Source organism: Lethenteron reissneri, chromosome 65 (assembly GCF_015708825.2).
Source record: "Lethenteron reissneri isolate LAM-NWPU_2019-01 chromosome 65, ASM1570882v1, whole genome shotgun sequence".
In the NCBI taxonomy this organism is placed as follows: domain Eukaryota; kingdom Metazoa; phylum Chordata; class Hyperoartia; order Petromyzontiformes; family Petromyzontidae; genus Lethenteron; species Lethenteron reissneri.
Genome location: NC_083843.1, coordinates 9,912,053 through 9,935,378, shown reverse-complemented (window position 1 = coordinate 9,935,378; position 23,326 = coordinate 9,912,053). Strand labels below are relative to the sequence as shown.

General features: G+C 45.3%; 2 protein-coding genes across 2 annotated transcripts in view; both read left to right on the top strand.

Annotated features, from left to right (window-relative positions):
• Positions 1 to 4,304, top strand: part of LOC133359461 (butyrophilin subfamily 2 member A2-like) — a 32,052-nt gene extending 27,748 nt beyond the window's left edge. Inside the window, exon 6 of the mRNA XM_061577877.1 lies at positions 4,293 to 4,304. Within this exon, the coding sequence (XP_061433861.1) occupies positions 4,293 to 4,304 (12 nt within the window). The remainder of the gene's footprint in view (positions 1 to 4,292) is intronic.
• LOC133359572 (E3 ubiquitin/ISG15 ligase TRIM25-like) lies at positions 4,105 to 20,521 on the top strand. Its single transcript, XM_061578017.1, has 6 exons — positions 4,105 to 4,912; positions 8,517 to 8,612; positions 13,621 to 13,854; positions 16,291 to 16,313; positions 16,571 to 16,653; positions 19,917 to 20,521. Exons 1-6 carry the CDS (start codon positions 4,355 to 4,357, stop codon positions 20,462 to 20,464), a joined length of 1,542 nt encoding a protein of 513 aa, XP_061434001.1. The 5' UTR covers positions 4,105 to 4,354; the 3' UTR covers positions 20,465 to 20,521.
• Positions 20,522 to 23,326: the final 2,805 nt, after the last annotated feature.

Genomic DNA, 23,326 nt, shown 5'->3' with positions numbered 1-23,326 from the left:
GTTTTATAAAATCGTCCAAACTCAGCGATTCCAGGATGTAAAATCTTAACATTAACAATAGGTGATGAATATATATTGTTTAGGTTATGAAGATTTAAATCCTTTAATTTGTGTTACGCATAATAGGAAAATGGACGGTTAAAGTCATATAGTTAATAAGCTTAAATGAACCACGATGTTTGTTTAGCCAGGGGCTGTTCGCTGTGGTAATGCGTGAGGCCACCCAACCAGTGACCCAACCACTAAACCGCACGCCCTCCCAGCCACCCTTCCTCAAGCCCTCTCTCACGATTGTGATCATGTTCTTACAAAGTCCATTGTTGGCACTGGTTAAAGCCAACGGCGCGAATCTCCAGGTACATCTAGACAGGTTTGTGTGATGCGGGGCTTGTTTTTATATTCTTTAAACATCTGAGCACATTCCATGGGGGTACCTCGTGAGGTTGGTAACCCCGTGTAATGTAATTTTACATCCTTGTTTCTCGTCTGTCTGCGAGCACTGATACAAATACTCACCACTCACCATCTACACACGACAAACCAGCAGATATCCACAAACATTACTCACCATCTCATATGCGCACACACTACTCAGTACTCACCACTCACCATACACACATTACTAACCACTCACCATACACACACATTACTCACCACTCACCATCCACACACACTACTCACCACTCACCATCCACACACACTACTCACCATCTCATAAGCACACACACTACTCACCACTCAACATCCACACACTACTCACCACTCAACATCCACACACTACTCACCATCCACACACCATACTCACCAGCCGCCATTAACCAGGAAGAATATCTCCCCCAGGAATAAACCCGTTTCGCAGATATTCTAATGGAGATAATGAGACCAAGAAAAACTGCAAAGCGTTAACAGATCCTCGCAGAAGGAAGAGGCAATGACACAAACGAGAAAAAGGCAGTTCCAACCAACTCGCCTTCGCCTTAAATGGACTTGCTCCTTCCTACATTGATGATCTCCTTCAGCCACAAATATTCCATCAAGATCGTCAAGATGTTCAGCTTGTGCTTTGCTCACCGTCCTACTGTCTCCAGGCTACACACGTGGAGGTGAGTTGGCAATCGCGGCACCTAAACTCTGGAACTCGTTGCCCTTCGAGGTCAAGGGGACATCCGAGACACTGCTATCTTCACATCTCCACTAAAGCCGTCTTTGTTTATAATGGCTTTCTCCCTTTAGTGATGTTCAAATATCCTTCTCACTTCTTTCCTTAAGTGATGTTCACTATTTTCTGACTTACCATGCATAGCACCCCGAGAGCGATTGTTTAATGGCGCTTTGTACATGTTAATTATAATATTATCATTACTGAATGATTATGTACTCAGTAGAAATGTATTATTTAATTATAAAATAATATTGCATTAGCGTCAGAGTGTTATAGCACGAGTATTTATTGTTATTTAATTATTGTTTAGGTGTCAGTATTTCACAGTTATTTAATTATAATTTCGTTAATAATACATACAAATAGCTAAATCATTATAATGTTATCCGTTTCCAATTAAGTAAAAATTTAATTATTATAATAACATTATACTAATGAAATTATTATTACTTGACGCTGACGCCAGTTGGTTCAGGGCACGGGGTCGGCAACCTGCAGCTATGTAGCGGCGTGCGTCTCTTTGAGGGACGGCTGCTTAGTGAGACGTTTTTATTTATCACGGACCAACACCACCACGGTCTCACGTACTCACACCACGTTCTTATTTACCAAGGACCACCACCAGCACCGTGTCTCGTACTCACACCACGTTCTTATTTATCAAGGACCACCACCGTCTCTCGTACCCACACCACGTTTTTATTTATCAAGGACCACCACCACCGTCTCTCGTACTCACACCACGTTGCATTGCGGCTCTTGAAATAATAACTTACCGAATTGTAAAAAATAAGAATAAATGTCTCTCCTTGTTGTTTTGGTTTCTGAACCCCTTGGTTTAGGGGAATCTTTTTTTGTTAAACCTTGAATACGAACTGACAGCTGTGTGGTTTGCTGGGAAAAACGCACAGTCTCACCCTAGCGGGAATGTTTTTATTATTATTACACGCTTTTATTGAACCGACTGTATGTTGTTGTCATATCCTCAAATCTTTTAACTCAATTTTAACCCACTTCCCAATGTGATATCGACTGCAAACTTGGTATACTTACGTCATACTGATGACAATACTATACTCTATAAAAAAAGTATTTTTAAACATAATTTTTTACATGTTATGTTTCGGCTTGGGTCTTATTGTCCACGCTCAACTGACGTTGGCTGTAAATCACCACAGGTCCCTTACGTTATGGCAAGCTTCGGGGCCACTTCCTGGAGTCGTCGAGTTCCGCCATTCAGAGTACGGTGGTTGTTTGGTTGCTGCAGCTACATACTATTAACATTCCTTCCCTTTATTGGTGCTGCCCCTACCCCCTCCCTTTGATGCTGCTAATCCTGCATAATGCATGGCTTTACCGAAAGAACCAAGACTTTCATATTTACGCGATCTAATCCAAAAACACGTTTTATGGATAATATTTGTCGCAATAGCCTACTTATAATTTTTAATCTTTAATACAAATTTACACGGTGAGGTTTAGTGGAAAAACACAGCCTCACCCAAGCGAGTGTAACCAGTCTATAGGACAAACCATCACTGTTTTCATGGTTACCGTGGGGTTTATGTTCAATATATAAATTGCGACTCTTTAACCCTGACACTGTGTGTGTGAATGTAACGCCACGTCTACACAGGTGAGTACAGGCTGCCGCGTGCAACATTCCAGGGCGCGTCTCGTGGTGTTTATATTTTTACTGCAGGTTAAGTCAGCTCGTTTCCTTGTTCGTTGTTCTGCTGTGATTTTTTTTTTTACATCTCGCCGCAGTGGCTACGAGATGTTAACTACCTCGCCCGGTATACAGGAGGTCGTCGGTTCGATCCCGACCCTGACGCCTGTACATGCACTTGGAGTTTGCGTGTCTCTCTCCCCATAGTCGCGTAAATTTGTCTTCGGGTTCTCCAATTTTTCCCTCCACACTTAGAAACATGCGTTTAGAGTGTTTGACTGCGAAAAATGTCCACGTAATAAGCCACGTCTGTGAGTTATCAATTGTGGCCAGATCGCTTCTGAAAAGAGCTATAAACCTCAGTGGGCCTTACCTGGTCAAATAAAATAGTTTTTTATAGAATCGTCTAAACTCAGCGATTCCAGGATGTAAAATATTCACATTAACAATAGGTGATGAATATATATTTTTTTAGGTTATTAAGATTTAAATCCTCGATTTTTTACGCATAATAGGAAAATTGACGGTGAAAGTCATGTAGATAATGAGCTTAAATGAACCACGTTGTTTGTTTAACCAGGGGCTGTTCGCTGTGGTAATGCATGAGGCCACTCACCGAGGGACCCAACCACTCAACCGCACGCCCTCCCAGCCACCCTCCCTCCCAGCCCTCTCTCACCACCTGCTCGCCCACCCTCACGCCATCCTCCTGCCCATCTGTCTCCCCTCTCACCAAATAACCCCCCCACTTACTCACTCAAACACCGCCACCCACCCACTCGCATACCTCCAATTAGCAAGGTTGACTACGTATGGTGTGAAAGAAGTTCAACATACATACAACCACCATCCACCCAGAATAAAATGGTGTCGTAGGAATAAAAAACAAAAACATATTTGACACATGAACAGGGGACGCACAAAGCCAGTTGTTAAAATATTAGCTGATAAAGATGTTAGACGATTACAGACTGCAAAGCTTAAACAAACAGGCCTTGCAAGAAAAAAATGGATAAAGACACAGATGGAAAAAAACAAGTTAACCTTTACATCAGAATGTTTCCACAAGGTGCGGTTCCATTGTGCAATACACACAGCCTGACCCTACCCGGTCAATCATCTTGTGGGATAAATCATTATCGCTGTGTCTCGGGTTGCTGCTGCTGGGTTTTGTTTGTACAAATAGTATATCACTTGAGACCGGTCAAAGCTATGTATGTATGTTGAACTTCTTGCACACCGTACGTAGAAAACCGTGCTAATCGGAAGTCCAGGGGAAGGACAACAAACTAAACACAAAAATCAGTTTTAGCTATTACACAGTGCGTGACTGTACCGCCACGTCTATACAGGTGAGCCCAGCCGCCGTGTGGAACATTCCAGGGCGTGTCTCGAGGTATTTATAACTTAACTGCAGATGAAGTCCGTTCATTTCCTTGTTCGTCTCCGCTGTGTGAGCAGCTGCTGCGATAGCTCCTCCGTAAGCCGCGGCGAGCGACTGAGTCCGAGTGAAGCCATGGGCCATGGCGAGCGCGTCTCCCAGTGATTGTGTCGACAGTGAGCTGAGCTGCCCCATCTGTCTGGGCACGTTTGACTGCCCCTCCACGCTGAGCTGCGGACACTCGTTCTGCCTCCGGTGTCTGGATGGTACCTGGGAGACAGCGAGCAGCTTCAGCTGCCCGCAGTGCCGAGCGGCCTTCCCTGAGCGGCCCCAGCTGAAGAGGAACGTGGCACTCGCCAACCTGGTGGAGCAGCTCAGAGTTGCAGAGAAGATGGCTGCAGTTGTCTTCTGTGACACCTGTGGTGATGGGGAGACTCCTGCAGTGAAGACCTGCCTGAGGTGTGAAATGTCCCTGTGTGAGTCCCACCTGAAGCCTCACATCAATAACCCCAAGTTGAAGGACCACGTCCTGGTAGCTCCCATTGTCAGCCTGGAGGAAAGAAGATGCAAGAAGCACAAAGAGGAGCTCAAATTCTACTGCAAGCAGGACGCGAGCCTGGTGTGCATGGCCTGTACCATTACCGGAGAACATAGAGGGCATGATGTCGACACACTGGAGGATGAGCATGATACGCGGAAGGTGAGCACCTCAGTGTGTGAGAATGGGATCGCTTCAGTTCAAGGTAGCCATTCGGTTTTGGCAGGGAAAGGAAGGGACGAGAGTTTGAGTGTAAGGAGGAGGAGGGTGAATTTAAATTTCGATTTAAAGCTTTCGTGACTGCAGAGATTCATCTTCTTGGTTCTTTCGGTAAAGTCACGTAGAAGGGAAGTAATAAAATAATAAAATAAAACATGATAAAATAATTCTCACGACGTTTCGGCCACAACACAAGCAGCCGTCCTCAGGTGAAGACCAGGTCTGTCGAGGCGACAGCGTCTAAATGAAACACCACTACGCTTGGAGCGTCTATTTAAGCTGGGCCGGAAGGGGGGGAAAAATGCGCCTTGACAAAATAATTTGCATATCAAGAGGAATTTAGCATATTTATGGGAAATGCAGGAATGCGACCAGTTCTACTTGTGAAATGCGCAGGAGGTGGGCGGGGGGTTTTCAAAGTCATATTATGACCATGCATTACGCAGGACCAGCAGCATCAAAGGGAGGGGTAGCATTAACAAAGGGAAGGAATGTTAATAGTATGTAGCTGCAGTAACTAAACAACCACGTAAAAAGCTAAAGTATAAACTACATAGTATCATCAGTATGCTAAATATACTCTTAATAAGCTGAGCTACTAACCGTAAGTAATACATTACAATTCTAGGTCGCAAAAATTATATGCTTCAAGCTAAACTTTTTCCTTACATCACACGTGTCTATCCCGTACTATATGCTGCCATAGACAAACACAACATTAAATTGTATACTGTATTACTATACACTACCCTATGTCTTAGAATAATACATAGTGCAATATTACACTATTCTACCCACCCAACTTGATACCACACTGCTGTATATTCACTATACAATTACGATACTATATATTACCTTATACACTGCATTAAACATTACACTTTAATACTATTATTATTTAATATGCCATACACTACACCATTGACCGTCGCGTGAAAGATACTAAGAGGAAGCAACGAAATATGTCAATGGGAGAGTGGTGAATGGAAGCCTGCAGCGGAGCAAAGAATCCATTCCCCGCGGAGAATGCAAGATATATAGTCAATGTCAGTGAGTGGAACGCGGTCTGAAAGTCACCGTAAACGTGGACACAATCAGTTAAGATCCGAAATGGTTTATTACGTCCTTCCAATGATTGCTAAGCTGGAATCCATCTTCTCGGTTGAAATTGTCTCTGTGTTTGTATTTGTGGATCGCCTCATGAACGAATCTCTCATGGTAGCCAGATGGCTTGCAGAGAACCTCTGTCTTGGAGAAGTCAATATCATGTGAACCCACTAGACCAATTTCTCGACCACATCAATTCCATACACCCAGCCATCAGATTCACCATGGAAGTCGAAAAAGATGGCAAGCTACCCTTTTTGGATGTCCTAATTAAAAGGAGACCTGATGGTTCAATGAGCCACTCTGTCTACAGGAAAGCCACCCATACGGATGCTTACCTAAAACCGGATTCCCACCACCATCCATCCCAGAAGAATTCCCTCATCAAGACTCTATACCATAGAGCCCAATGCATTTCCGACCAGGAACACATTGCCAGTGAACTCAAACACGTACGCCAAGCTCTTAAGGCTATTGGTTACTCCGACTACACAATCCGCAAAGCCATCACTCCAACCATCAAGAAGGATCCTGTTGAGGAGCCTCTCAAGACCATCACCTTACCCTACATTGCTGGGGTCAGAACAAAGATCTCCAAAATCCTGATTAAACACAAGATCCAGGTCCGATTCAACACAGTACATAAAATCCATGATCTGGTCCCGTCTGTAAAAGATGTGGTTCCAGACATACAGTACCCTGGCATCTACAAACTAAGTTTCCTCTGTGGTAGCAGTTACATTGGAGAAACCAAACGACATGTCTCGGACCGCATCCGTGAACTCAAAGCGGACTTGAAACACGGTAGGACAAACACCTCAGCCATGGCAGATCACTGTTACAATTCAGTGGGTTCACATGACATTGACTTCTCCAAGACAGAGGTTCTCTGCAAGCCATCTGGCTACCATGAGAGATTTGTTCATGAGGCGATCCACATATACAAACACAGAGACAATTTCAACCGAGAAGATGGATTCCGGCTTAGCAATCATTGGAAGGACGTAATAAACCATTTCGGATCTTAACTGATTGTGTCCACGTTTACGGTGACTTTCAGACCGCGTTCCACTCACTGACATTGACTATATATCTTGTTTTTTCCGCAGGGAATGGATTCTTTGCTCCGCTGCAGGCTTCCTACCACCACTCTCCCATTGACATATTTCGTTGCTTCCTCTTAGTGCCTTTCACACGACGGTCAATGGTGTAGTGTATGGCATATTATATAATAATAATAATAAATAGTATGTAAAGTGTAATGTTTAATGCAGTGTATAAGGTAATATATAGTATCGTCATTGTATAGTGAATATACAGCAGTGTGGTATACAGTTGGGTGGGTAGAATAATACATAGTGTAATATTGCACTATGTATTATTCTAAGACATAGGATAGTGTATAGTAATACAGTATACAATTTAATGTTGGGTTTGTCTATGGCAGCATATAGTACGGGATAGTCCCCTGTGATGTAAGGAAAAAGTTTAAAAAGTTTAGCTGGAAGCATATTATATTTTTTGCGACCGAGAATTGTAATGTATTACTTACGGTTAGTAGCTCAGCTTATTGAGAGTATATTTAGCATACTGATGATACTATGTAGTTTATACTTTAGCTTTTAACGTGGTTGTTTAGTTACTGCAGCTACATACTATTAACATTCCTTCCCTTTGTTAATGCTACCCCTCCTTTTGATGCTGCTGGTCCTGCATAATGCATGGGCATAATATGACTTTGAAAACCCCCCCGCCCACCTCCTGCGCATTTCACAAGTAGCACTGGTCGCATTCCTGCATTTCCCATAAATATGCTAAATTCCTCTTGATATGCATATTCTTTTGTCAAGGCGCATTTTCCCCCCCCCCTTCCGACCCAGCTTAAATAGACGCTCCAAGCGTGGTGGTGTTTCATATAGACGCTGTCGCCTCGACAGACCTGGTCTTCACCTGAGGACGGCTGCTTGTGTTGTGGCCGAAACGTCGTGAGAATTATTTTATTATTTTTTATTATTTTATTACTTCCCTTCTACGTGACTTTACCGAAAGAACCAAGAAGAGGCGGAGGGTGGTTCGACGCATTTTGGGTGAGGCGTGCTGGAGGAAGGTCATATTTGGATGTTGCTCATGAAGTGAAGAGCTGTTGTGTTGAACGATCATGTCCCTGTCCCCTGATGTGGCCTTTACAAAACCAGGAGTGGAGCTGACAAATTCGCAACGTCTACATCTCATTCAATCAAAAATACCAGGAAGTTGTTATTCTCATCACTGCGCCTTGCCTACTTGCTTACAGAATGCTAAGTCAGTCCAGCATGACAAACTGAGCACTCTTTTGGTGGACAATTATAGAGCCATCACTGTGGAGTGCTCCCTATGGAGCGTGGCTGAGAGGGGGCCGCTCAGGGAGTGGAGTCTCTTATGGTGACTTTGTCTCTTGCAGAGTGGAGTCGGAGAGGAGACGCGAGTGGTGGAGGAGAAAAGGAAGAAGGCGGAGGCGTCCGTGGGACGGATGAAGGCCGCTCGCAAGGACGTGCAGGTACCACGCGTGGGCTCTGTTATCTTGTGACCTTCACCCTCCGTGGAATCTGTGACTTCCTGTGAGGACAACTCCGTAGATTCAAGCGAACGTCGTGAGGCGTCAGTGTAATAGGAAAGAGCAATACATTATTTAAATTGCTGCTGGAATGTGGATATTAAAATGCAACGTTTATGACAAAGTTAATTTCTAGTACCACTGCAAAGCCGTATACGGGATAACTCGAAATACTTTTTACAGGTTTGATAAAATAAGTGCATGGAGCAACGATTATATTGGATTAAAATCTAACACTTAAAACAAGTAAAGATTGTGATAAAATATAATATAAAATCTTAGCGCTTTAATTCTAGAACACAAGAGATGACTTGAAGAGATATTACAGGTAATGCAGGGAAAACGTTTCGTCACGCATCCAAAAGTAGAGACAGTGCGTGGACTAGCGACCACGAATGGTTAACTTCAGGTGTGGAGACATTATAGGAGACGAGTGGTAACAACAGAGACAGTATATACGACTAGTAACCACACCAGGCCAGGAAACAAAGAGGGGAACGATTGAGTATTCAGGAACCTGCATGGGCAGGAGTGGTGGCATGTGCCACGCTGGAGGATAAAAGGGGGCGAGAAGCGGGGTTCCAGGCTGCCATGGAGATCGGGGTCGACTCTGTCATCATTGTCATCGCTGCTGTCACTTCGTCGTCAGTCATCGCTATATAGTCCGTCGTTGATGTATAGTCAGTCGTCGTTATGTTTTCAAGTGGTGACTGTGTCATCGAGCCAACGCTGTGAAAAGGTCAAGAAATAAATAAACCCTCTAAAATCAGTGTCTCCAACATCATAACACAAGTATAAAGTAGACAATGCATAAATAATGAAGTGTTAAAACTGGTTTCACTTGCATTACAGTTTGCGTTCATTGTGATGTATTAACTGCTTCATCTTGGTGTCGTGCGCATAAGGCAACCGATAATAATGCAATTGCGTATACTTTTAATATTTCTGCAAGGAAATGGGTCTGAGCCTCGTTGCTATCAACCGCATTGATTTTATATTCTAACCAAATATATGACATTCAAGAGAGCATTTCATCATATAGAGAACTTGACGCCTTTGACCAGTGTAGCTTGCGACGGAGACTTCACATTAAACTCTGCGAGCTTTTCTCAAATACCAGAGTCCATCGGTGAACAGCACGACAGCCACTGTTTGAAGCAGTCACAGCCAGGAGGATTTGGCTCTGGATACATTACATAAGCTGACATGTTGGCTCATCACACCAGAGCTCTGTGTGGAATCATTGACGGCCTTCCTCGCTATTGGAGGTGGCCCAGGGGCAGGCAGAGGCTGACCTGGACGCACAATTGAGGCCGATCTCAGGCATTCTCATGTAGGTGGCCTGCTCTTGACATGGAGTGGAACCCAGGACAGGATTGCCTGGCGATGTATCATGAGTATCGCTACACACCGGCCTGCTAATGATTGATTTGTATCCTCCATCAAGTCACCTTGTGATGGTAATAATAATTTACACCAGTTTAACACTTTTGCGACCAATATTATCCAAGAGGTTTTTTTGGGGTTAGTTCGTGAAAATATAAATGTGTCATTAAACCTGCCACCACTCAACACAGCCAATAAGTAAAGTTTGTTACATAAACAAAACATGCCAATTAGTTACTAGTTCAGCACACCGGTGTATTGGAGAGTAAACCCACAACATTTACAATTCGAGTATGACGTTTCACCGGTAATTTCAACCAACTTCATCAGGCCACAGCCAAAATTGTGGAGAAATCCTCTGGTTTCGGTGTTAAATAGAGAGATAAATGCGATGTCATTATTTGTGAGCTAATCAGTTGCGTAGACCTGGGGATGGAGGAAGGGTTCATGTATTTATACAAATTACAATTTATATATATTATTGGTTGGGTTATTCACAGTTAATCAGCATACATAATTTACATGTATGTACGTTATGTTTGTACACAAAAAACTCTTATGGATAATTTATACCCTTTGTGAAACGAGTGTAACATTGAGACCTTTCCACAACCGACAAGCATACAGATTGCTTAACCATATTTTACCAAGTTGGCCAATGTGGGTTGTTGAAGACAGCCCAGCACCCATTCATAAATTACTCACCAAACAGTTTGATGACCACCACACCACCACTGCCCTACCTGGTGATCACCATCATGACGATCCATGGGCAGATAGCCCGTAGTGTCTACTGCCCATGTCGTCATTGGTTTCCACTTCCCTCTCTCTGTCTTGTGCCAATATGCTCTAGTAGTGCCACATCTTTCTGGCACCAATCTTTAATATCATCAATCCATACTTCTGAACAACAAGACACTTTTCATTTGCCTGTTGTTTTCCTTACTGCATGTGTTCATCTAGTGCCAGTTTCCTTCTCATCACTGCTGCATTATGAGATCTTCTTCTGTGTGCCATTATTTTTTTACTTCTACGTTGGTCACTCTTTGCTATCTGTTTTACCCCATTTCCACCTGATGATGAGCGCTTGTGTTGCGTTCGAAACGTCGTGATTTATTTTTATCTTATTTTATTTATTTAAATTTTATTTTATTTCCACATACGTGACTTTACCGAAAAAAACAATGAGTATGGATGGCATCTGTTCAAATTTCTCCATGAAAACATTTGCTATCACTGGTGATAAGGGGGAACCCATGGGAGTACCTTCATTTTGTTTGTAGAAAGTACCATTCCAGGTGAAGTGAGTGTTGGTTAGGCACTGCCTAACCAGAGTAGGAACATCAGGATTCAGTCTATGTTGGACTAAATCTTCAATTATTGCTAAGGTGTCAGGAACAGGAACCTTGGTGAACAGAGAAACTACATTAAAGCTGACGAGAAAATCATCTGAGGACAGTGAGATGCCCCTTGATAAGAGAGTCCAAGTGAGCTTAGTTACGTACTGCTGAGGTAGTCTTGGCAGTGAATGGAAGCAAGGTATCGGACAGAAAACGGGCCAGTTTGTAGGTAGGTGAATTGATAGTGGAAACGATGGGCCGAAGTGGAGTGCCTTCTTTATGGATTGTAAGAAGACCATAGAATCTGGGTGGTCTAGTAGCAAGTTTTAGGGAGAGCCATTTGAATGGTTCGATTAGAGAAGTCGAACTGGTAATGATATTGTTGGTTTTTGTAGCCAGGCGGTTAGTAGGATCTTTGTTGATTTTGGTGTAACTGCCATCATTAAGAAGGTCCTGGATTTTGTTGTTATATGTGGTGTTATGCATGATGACAGCATTGCCCTTGTCGGCCGAGAGGATGACTATGTCATCTCTTTTTTTCAATTTTGCGAGTTCAGAGCACTCGTCTTTGCTGATATTGTTATTTCCGAGACCAAGGTACTCTGCAAACCTTCGGGCTACTATCAAAGGTTTGTTCATGAAGCCATCCAGATATATAAACATAGACATAACTTCAACCGAGAAGATGGTTACAAATTGAGCAATCATTGGAAGGATGTTATTAATCAGGTAAAACCTTAACTTCTTTATGGTTGTTGCCTTTATATCCGCATCTCCAGTTTCTTCAGCCTCCCACTCCCAGCCCCGCCCACTTCCCCCCACTGGCATCACGTCTGCTCGTCCCCTAACGCTCTCGCAGCGCTCCCCCCCCTCTCTATCTCTCCCCCCTTGCTCCTCCCCCTTCTCTTACCTATATATCCTCTTGTCATGGCAGCCCTCTCACCTGCTGCAGCAAATGTTTCTTGCTCTGGTTGTCGCACCTGATGACGGATGCTTGTGTTGCGCCTGAAACGTCGTGATTTATTTTATTTTATAACTACGTGACTTTACCAAAAGAACCAAAGAGTATGGATCCCTGCAGTCATGAAAACTTAAAATCTAGATTGGTGCTTTTACCGATACCCAAATGAAGCCCTCATATATTGGTCATCCGAAATAAATAACGCTGACAGAAACGCATCCCCATATATACAATAGCATAATGACCCCCTTTAGCGCTGATTCAATAAGCGCTCACTTCTTCAGGAAGCATATTGAGCATTTAGCGAGGTCTGCCTGTACTGATAAAATAACGCAGTCCAAAAAGGCCGTGGGGCCAATAGATTGTGTACAAAATAATTTTATTGGTGATGTGCACAGATAAATCTATGAAGAAGGTGAATCGTGTGCTCATCTGTTTTTGTAAATAATTGACAGATCCTCACCAATACACTTCTGGACGAAGGTTCCGCAACATCGCGTTGATCATTGAGGCTAGTTGGCCATAATTAGTTACGTGGGTCAGTGCAGGTTGGTGAAGGTAGAGTCAAGCACTGGTTCATGTCTCATCACGCAGCCCTCTAGTCGTGTTGGAGGCTGGGGTGGGAGCCCAGCCTAGGCTGAGAGGCAAGGACACTCCAGTAATGTGGGGTAGTGTCAGCAGCATGGAAGGATGCGTCGCCAAACCTAGTTTTAATATATGGTAATTTTAGCGAGAACAGATTGCGTCAAGGAATTTGCGGAGTTAGGTGGTCCTTACATATTTGGCGGATTTGTTTTAAAGGAATATTAAAATGAAGACAGCCTATTGGTCGTCTATAAATTTATCCAGAGGGGACAAATTGGAGGCGATACAGAGGTTGGCATAATGTGCTGATATGGAGGCATCAAGGTCAAAGTGGGCGGCCAGGTGGTATAATGGAACAAGATGCTCGGCAGTCGATGTCACAGGAGTCAAAGGTGGGGAGGATGGCAGCTTGGACTACATGAAGATCGAGCCGAGGTGAGACAATGTGTTTATTTAAATAGAGGATTTCGTTTATGCTTTTTTATCTTACTGGCGATATGATCAATGTTAAGGGTAAGATAGCACCTAGATACCTCTAAAGTTATCGACCTGTTCAATGGGATGAGTCCACAGAGAAGAAGGTAGGGAAAAAACGGTTTGGAGTAACTGGAAAACAAGGTGACTTTGGTCTTAAAGCATGGAATACGAATTGATAGAATCCATCGCACACTCCTTGCAGGATTCCATGGCCCAGACTAAGGCTTGCATCTCAAAGGAGTTCACCCGCATGAGAGCGACGCTGGATGAGGACGAGAGGGCGACGCTGGAACACGTGGACATGAAGGGGAGCGAGCTGCTGTCCCAGATCGAGGAGAACATCGCTCATTACGAGCGCGAGATCAGCGAGCTGCAGGCAGCAGCCACGCGCCTGCGAACTCTGCAGGAGGAGAGGGATTCGCTCAATTTCCTGCAGGTAGAGTGCTTGCGGAACAAGGGCGAGTGTTCCAGTTCACTTGTTTATTATGGACAGTCCACAACTTACCAACACAACTCGTTCATCAGCCCAGTTCGTAAGTCAGAACACAACAATGTCCTCTATTTAAATGTCGATACAGTCGGTGTTATGAAATGTCTTATAGCTCAACAAAAAATGGAAGTACTGTTAAACTAATAAATAAGAATAAATATTGCACATTATCACGTAACACTGTCAAATAATTGTATGGTATATAACACGTAAGATAAAGTGATATTAATTGAAAAAAAAAATTGGTTTTATTTTTAAGTCCTGATCCTGTCTTGCTTGTTAGAAGGGGCGCAATGAGTCACTACAATTGAACACACGCACACATGGGTCACGCGCAAACTCACACACAAGACAAATATACACTGACAGACACAACAAAGACACACACACGGGGCATGCGTACACACACAGACACACTCCAATGACAACAATGTGCCATATAGCCTGAACAGACTGTTGTAGAGGAGCAACTAAGAAGGCCGGCACGGCACACAAACCAGGTACTCATTTGAGGCTGAGTCAACGTAGGGGAGGCCCAGCGCCCATTCAGATAATTGCCACTGGTGTTGGTTGTGAGGCTGAATCGAACTCGTGTTACCGGGTTGATAGTGCAGCGCGCTAACCAATGCACTACCACTCCCCACACAATAACAACAACCGCCATTCGCCACTATGTGGCTGTAACATCACCACGGCGCTTGTGCCAGGTTATGTCCACTTTGAGGCCACGTGAAGTGTTGAACGTCCACCGGCAGGAGGTCACGGGGCAAACCCAGGTGCCACGGGTCAACTAACTGAGATGACTGGCCGATGCACCACCTGTGCCCCCTACTGTGCCAACTTGCTGGGCATTAGCCACCCGGCACTTCGCTGGTTATTGTGAGTGTCGTTTCTCTGCCGTCCATTGTTTTTGGAGGGCGACTGCCTCCAACTGCCCAGTAGCGTCCTTCATGAGCCTCTTCCACAGAGGCCGATCTTGACAGCGCTGGTACCAGTCAGCAGGTCCACTCAGCTCCACATCCTCTTGTACCACATCACTCCATCTCTTCTCCAGCTCGTGCCGCACCCATTTAACCCCCTCTATCCGGCCAAACAAAAGCTGTTTAGGCATGCGGTCGCTGAGCATATGGTCTCCATGACCCAGCCTTGCCTGCCAGAGGAACTCACCGATGGGACTTTGTCCAGATTTTTCAAGGATTTGTGAGCTCACACAATCCAGCCTGGTTAAACCCAGGCTGGATCGTAGGCAGGCCAGCCTAAATGTTTCTAACCAGCGAAGATGTTCCATTAGGGGGGTCCACGTTTCGCGAGTGTAGAGAAGGGAGGGCATGACTGTGGCCAAGAAGACCTGAAGCTTCGTGTGGAGCGACAGACCAGGTAGCTTCCACACAGCGTTACGCAACCGATGTAAAGATAATACCGCTCGACATGTTTGCCCGCGGGGCGCACACACATGAGCACACACTCACTCCGAGCGTGCAGCTGACTCATTACATCTCGAGGAGGATCGCTCCGCTGAAAAAATAGTTCTGGAGTTTAGTTTGCAAGTGTGAGTTTGCGTTTTAAGTCAATGTAAAATATATATATTTCAAGGAAGCTGTTTCGTAAGTGCCGGTGTTCGTAAATCGAGGACTGTATGTGAATTTTATAAATGTGCCACATGCGATGTATCACAAAGCACAGGATAACACAACTTGTACCTTCAACACAACTTATAGCCTATGCGTTTTGAAATTAAACGTAGAGTCAAGTTCACCAACGTGGATTTGTTTATTCTGATAAAAATTTAAATTACCACTGAATTTCCAAAGAATAAATAAACGATTAACACACAAATCCCACGAGTTAATAACTGGTTGGTAATGTATGCAGATGTTGGCATTAAAAACTAACAGCATGGTCCTGTAATGTAACACAGATTGAGGCTACTTGATGCTAAATTTTGATTATTCATGTAACCAAATATAGACCAACATTTAGTAAAACTGAAAACAGAAGGACCTTTAACATCAGTAAAGTTAGAAGCATTCGTAGTTTAGCACTGACTGCTGATGAGTCTCAAACATGTGAAACCAACCCAGAGATTGATCATTATTTTGAATGTTGGGTCACAATCACCGTGGCTCGATGTCGAGTGCTATGGACGCCTCTTGCCCATGACATCGGGTACCATATGCTCACGGTTTTAGAGGCCACACTTTGCTGATGAGAACCATCGAGTCCGAACGAGTCCACCGCTTTGCTTTGTTTACAACCAACAACACTGGAATACGCGAAAGGCTGAGCGCAGCCCAGCTCATCGTGTCTACCAATCACCATGTGGTTAATGTGGCTGGAGGTGAACTGACTCGCGCCCCCCTGCCCTGTGTCTGACTCCTGCAGGTTCACCTGAAGGAGACAAACCGGTATGGACTCATGAACTTCCACAGATTCACACACTGGGTGACGCCTTGTGTGTGATGTGTGTGTGAGTGGATGATGCTGTGTGATGATGCTGTGATCGATTATACTGTATGTGATAATGCTGTGTAAGGCACTTGCTCTGTGATGGTGTGATGATGCTGTGAATGATGCTTTGATTATGATACTGTGATGGTGCTGTGTGTGTTGGTGGTGTGTAAGACACGAGCTGTATGAGTCACTGCTGGTTCTGGTCTCACAGGAGAGACGCTCAGAAGGAAACTCCACCTCCATCTCCCAAGGAAGAAGACATCGCCTCGATAAGGAACCAGCTGGCATTCATGTGTGAGTTCTACGAACTCTCGTCACGTGTGCGTGTGTATTATTGCGCGTATAATTGTGCTCGTACATGTTGCAGAGCGGTGGTGTAGTGGTTAGCATGCTCCGCTATGAATCCGGCTACCCGAGTTCGATTCTCACTCACAGAAAACACCAGCGATGCATTATCTGAACCCGTCCTTGGCCTTCCCTAGATCGATGCAGCATCAAACGAGTACCTGGTGCGGTGTGTAGTAAACATAACCACTGGGGAGACAAAGGCGGACGGGCGTGGTACTGGCCACCAACCCCCTCGTGTGCAGATACAGAATCGAAGACCTTGAGGATTCTCAGGATTCAGTGTTACAGCCTGAAGCTCTCAGAATCAAAGGCAACTTTAGGTTCTATTAGACAGCCAGACCAAGGCATAAGCTGAGTTGCCCGTGCAAATCACTACACAGGCAACAACAAGTTAATTACAAAAGAACACAAATCAATAAATATCAATACGTTGATGGACAAAGACCCCCCATATAGCCTTTCCAGAGTTTTGGGGCAAGTGCTGTTAGCGAGCTCCTATGAAGGCCGGCACGGCACACGAGGGGTGGGTGGCCAGCACCACGCCCGACCGAATTTGTCTCCCAAGTGGCGATGTTTACACACCGCAGTATGCACTCCGAGTGCGATAATCGTCACTGGTGTTGGCCGTGAGCAAGACTCAATCGGGTCCCTGCGCTAAGCACTGTGCTACCGCTCCCCACGATCATTTATCAATGTTCAAGTATAGCGCATACACACAGAGTGGACATCACTACACTATCACACACACACACACACAAGTGTACATCACTCCACTATAACACACGAGTGTACATCCCTACACTATCACACACACACTCACAGTGTACATCCCTACACTATCACACACACACACGAGTGTACATCACTACACTATCACACACACACACGAGTGTACATCACTACACTATCACACACACACGCGTGTACATCACTACACTATCACACACACACACGAGTGTACATCACTACACTATCACACACACACACGAGTGTACATCACTACACTATCACACACACACACGAGTGTACATCACTACACTATCACACACACACACACGAGTGTACATCACTACACTATCACACACACACACACGAGTGTACATTACTACACTATCACACACACACACACGAGTGTACATCACTACACTATCACACACACACACACGAGTGTACATCACTACACTATCACACACACACACACGAGTGTACATCACTACACTATCACACACACACACACACGAGTGTACATCACTACACTATCACACAAACACACACACGAGTGTACATCACTACACTATCACACACACACACGTACATCACTACACTATCACACACATGAATGTACATCACTACACTATCACACACACACGAGTGTACATCACTACACTATCACACACACACGAGTGTACATCACTACACTATCACACACACACACACACGAGTGTACATCACTACACTATCACACACACACACACGAGTGTACATCACTACACTATCACACACACACACACGAGTGTACATCACTACACTATCACACACATGAATGTACATCACTACACTATCACACACACACGAGTGTACATCACTACACTATCACACACACACGAGTGTACATCACTACACTATCACACACACACACGAGTGTACATCACTACACTATCACACACACACGAGTGTACATCACTACACTATCACACAAACACACACACGAGTGTACATCACTATACTATCACACACACACACAAGCGTACATCACTACACTATCACACACACACACACGAGTGTACATCACTACACTATCACACACACACACACGAGTGTACATCACTATACTATCACACACACACACACACGAGTGTACATCACTACACTATCACACACACACACACACGAGTGTACATCACTACACTATCGCACACACACACACACACGAGTGTGCATCACTACACTATCGCACACACACACACACACACGAGTGTACATCACTACACTATCACACACACACACACACACGAGTGTACATCACTACACTATCACACACACACACACACGAGTGTACATCACTACACTATCGCACACACACACACACGAGTGTACATCACTACACTATCACACTCACCTCGTGTGCCGTGCCGGCCTTCACAGGTGCTCACCAACACCGCTTGCCCCTACAGCCTGTTGAAAGGTGACACACGGGAGATGTTTGTGTTTGTTGTACACACACGGGAGAGACGCTATGGCGGTGTTGATATACACGCTGCTGCTGATGCGATCCACTGCCTCCCACGGGCACTACCGCACAGTAGAGCTGAACGATGAATCGATTTCAAATCGAAATCGCAATTTGAAACAATGCGATTAGCAAATCGCAATGGCTGCGATTTTTTTTTGCGATTTGAAAAGTCCTATTACTTTCCTATTGGAATTGTTTAATTTTGTATTATTACTTTATTTATTTAACTTAGCAATTGATCTATGTTTGAACGTTCTATTTCAATTAAAACATTTTAATAAATACTTGTTTGAAGCAATTCATTTTTTTTAAGTTCTCATCCTTGCATTATAATATATAGAGCATTTAACATTTTGATGGTATCATGTGGTAATGCTCCATCACATGTTTAAAATCTATTACACTGAATATTGAACTGAAGCTCGACTTTAAAAAAATATAATCGCAAATCAAATCGCAATATCGGTCAGAAAAATCGCAATTAGAGATTCAACCCAAATTGTGCAGCCCCAGCGCACAGAGCGCCCCACCTCCTGGCACCTCGCAAAGCCCCGCAGGGGCTGGGCCTGGGCAGGGCTCGCACGGGCGGCCACCACCACCCTGCCAAGCAGGTGCTCCAGGCTGCGGGGCCACGTGGCGGGGCAGCAGGTGGCGGGGCAGACAAACGCACCGCTGTACTGTACTTCTGTGCTCTCGCCAGCTGCGCCGGATGCCTTCGCCAACACGCGGTGACCGGCGTGGTGAAGTATGGTCAAATATCCCCCGTGACCCGCACGGCGTAGGGAGGCCCTCATCCATCAGTGGATTGACAAAGTGCCCGTTACATGTCATCACACCGATAGCTACGCATTACAACGTTGTATAACAATGCTCATTATGAATTGCTCTATTGTAGTGTACGTGCGTGTTAGTGCACGAGTGCTGTTGTTATAGTGGTGCTGTTGTTACACGGCTACTGTGATTATCGTTACTGCAGACGGACGCTCACCGACTGTGGACCCAAACTCGGCCCACAACGTCCTCCAGATTTCCTCGGACCTTAGGACGGTGACGGTGACCGCTGTCTCCCAGGGTCACCCCGATCACCCACACCGCTTTAATAGCTTGCCACAAGCCCTGTGCTCCGAGAGCTTCTCGTCGGGTCAGCACTACTGGGAGGTGGACGTGGGGGGTGTCGCGGGGTTCTGTCAGGTTGGAGTCGCGTACGGGACGATCGCACGGAATGGGAGTGTTGAAGAGTGCTTGCTGGGACACAACGACTCATCCTGGGTTTTATATAAAGACAACAACAGCTGCTACGTGCGTCATGGTGGTGTCTGGACCTCGGTGCCGGTGAGGAATCCTCCCCGGAGAGTCGGGTGTCATCTGCAGTGGGAGGCGGGGCTGCTGTCGTTTTACCGAGCCGACTCCATGGAGCTGCTGCACTCCGTCCACCACTCGTTTAGTCAACCGCTCTACCCCGCACTGAGTGTGTATGGTGGTGGTAGCTCAGTGAGGATTTTGGATCTGAGTCGTGCATCTTGAGAGCACGGAGTGTGAGCAGTGCAGAGAAACGGGCACAATGCACAGACTCACGCACACAAAGACACAGATCCCCCGTGTAGCCTTAACAGACTGGGGCAAGTGCTGTTAGCGAGCACCTATGGGGCCGTCCGTAAATGACGTCACGCACCTAGGGGAGGGGCAGACATTTGTGACGATGGGGGGGGGGGGGTTGAGAAATGTGACGTCACGTCAAAATGAGTAATTTTAAATAAATATATACAACACGTTCTACTTAATAAAATAGACTTTTTAATAAATGTTTTCTCCTACAACATGAGAGTGCAACGCCGCATTAAATACAAACTACAATGACAATAGCTTAAAGCGATTTGACGCATGTTTTTTTTTTGGGGTGGGGGCAGAGCTTTGTGACGTAATATTTGAGGGGGGGGTCTGACTTTTTGTGACGCCGTGTGACGAAGGGGGGGGGGGGTCAAAAATCGCGTGACGTCATTTATGGATGGCTCCTATGAAGGCCGGCACAGCACACTAGGGGATAGGTGGCCAACACCACGCCCGGCCGCCTTTGTCTCCCCAGTGGTGATGTTTACACACTGTACCAGAAGCTCTTCAGGCTGAGTCGACCTAGGGGAGGCCCATGCCCGGTTCACCAACACCAGTGACGTTTATCGGAATCGGTCCAGGCTCTCCCCTAGGTCGACTGAGCCTCAAATGAGTACCTGCTGCGACGTGCAAACATCGCCACTGGGGAGACAAAGGCGGGTCGGGCGTGGTGCTGGTCACCGACCCCCTCGTGTGCCACAGTGCCGGACTTCATAGGTGCTACTAGCAAACACCACTTGCCCCTACAGTCTGTTAAGGCTACACGGGGGATCTTTCTCTTTAGTGTATAGAGAGCCATGTGCGTCGTGTGGGGTGGAGCGGTGGTGCAGTGGTTAGCGCACTGGTGGGGGAGGGCGGGGGGAGCCAAGCTTCTCTCTGACGTCATCGTCCCTCGCACCGCGCGCCGCGTGGCGCTCAACGCCGAGAGGGCGGAGCTCCACCGCGGGCGTGCTGGGAACACGCGTCACGTGACGCTACGGGGTGACGCGCGCCGTCCCCCTCGCGGTCACTCGCTCGTTGGGCGATAAACCCGGGGTGGGAATGGGATGGCATCACTAGGGGGGGGGGGGACTGCTCGTGGTGTGTGCCGAGCGTCGCTGGGATAAAGCATTTTTGTTTTAACCAGGGGTCGAATGACCCCCCTCCTCCCCCCCCACCCAAACTAGTTTTATTTTACAGGGCATAGAGAGAGAAGCCATTTTAATACCTAGTAGTAGTAGGAGGTCTTTTGCCACCAATATTATTCGTAAAGGTTTGTTTTGATTAATATTTTCATTATCTGCTGTCAGACTTTTGGACCTGAAGCCACAACCTTCGATTTATGGGATAACGCTTCTGCTGACAACAATGGGAACTGTGTTTTGACTTTGAAGTGGGTTAAAGTTATTAAGCACCTGATATATATCTAGAGCAGGGGTCCTCAAACTTTTTAAACAGGGGGCCAGTTCACTGTCCCTCAGACCGTTGGAGGGCCGGACTATAGTTAAAAAGAACTATGAACAAATTCCTGTGCACACTGCATATATCTTATTTTGAAGTGAAGAAACAAAACGGGAACAAATACAATATTTAAAATGAAGAACAAGTAAAGTTAAATCAACAAACTTGCCAGTATTTCAATGGGAACTATGGGCCTGCTTTTGGCTAATGAGATGGTCAATGTCCGGTTCCATATTTGTCACTGCTAGTCGTAACAAGTGATGCAAGTGTGCATCCGTTAGTCTAGATCTGGTTGGAGATTTCAAATGTTTCATTCTGGAAAAAGTTTGTTCACAGACATAAGCGCTGCCAAAGATGGTTGCCATTTTGAGTGCATGGTTCCTGAGATGAGGATATGTCTCAGAGGGGAGAAATGCATAGAAATTATGAAGGCTGCTTGACTTGAATGCGTCTTTCAGAGTCACAATTCTGCAGTTCAGCCAGTTCCATTTGGTAAATTGTATCCACATTTTCAATGTAAATAGAAAATGGGTTACGGAAAAGCTGTATGTCCTGTTCATGGAGATGAAGCTCTTTAAATCGAAATTGGAACTCCTTTTGCAATTTTTCCAGTGAATCCACACATGTTTTGTTTGGGAATGCAACCAATGGTTTTTCCGCTAACAGATTTTGAGTTGTGGGGAGATGGCAGAAGTTTTCCTCCTTCACTTGTTTGATGAGGAGGCCTAATTGTACTTCAAATGCTTTGACATGTGATTGCATATCACAGATGAGCTCCCCTTTCCTTGAAGTTGCACATTGAAACTGTTGAGTAGCTCTGTTACATCTGTCAGAAAGGCAAGGTGCCATTTCCATTCTGCATCATTGAGCTCTGGTACTTCTTTGTTTTTTGAAAATAGAAAAGCTGTAATCTGTGGAAGTAAGTCATAGAAACGTTTCAAAACTCTCCCTCGACTCAGCCAACGGACTTCTGTGTGGTACAGAACATCTTCATAGTCAACATTTAGCTCAGACAGAAATTCCTGAAATTGTCTGTGGTTTAGTGCATGAGCTCTAATGAAGTTAACAGTCCCACTTCAGTGATTTACTACACAGCGCTTGAGGCAGTGTATGGCTATTGGATGAGAATGGTTATGCTTGTCCATCTCTTGGGTAATGCGAGCAATTACTCCTTTCTTAGACCCCACCATGCTAGGGGCACCATCAGTTGTCACACTGGCTAGTTTAGCCCAGTTCAGCTCCAAACCATTCACAGTTTGGCAAACCTTTTCATAGATATCCTCTCCTGCAGTTGTTCCTTTGATGCTTTGCAGTGCAGCAAGCTCTTCTGTGACTTTG

Coding starts and splice junctions, on each gene's coding strand:
- LOC133359572 (XM_061578017.1), top strand. CDS start 4,355: ATGGCGAGCGCGTCTCCCAGTGATTGTGTCGACAGTGAGCTGAGCTGC. Junction 13,855..16,290: donor ATTCGCTCAATTTCCTGCAG/GTAGAGTGCTTG, acceptor TGACTCCTGCAG/GTTCACCTGAAGGAGACAAA. Junction 16,654..19,916: donor GAACCAGCTGGCATTCATGT/GTGAGTTCTACG, acceptor TCGTTACTGCAG/ACGGACGCTCACCGACTGTG.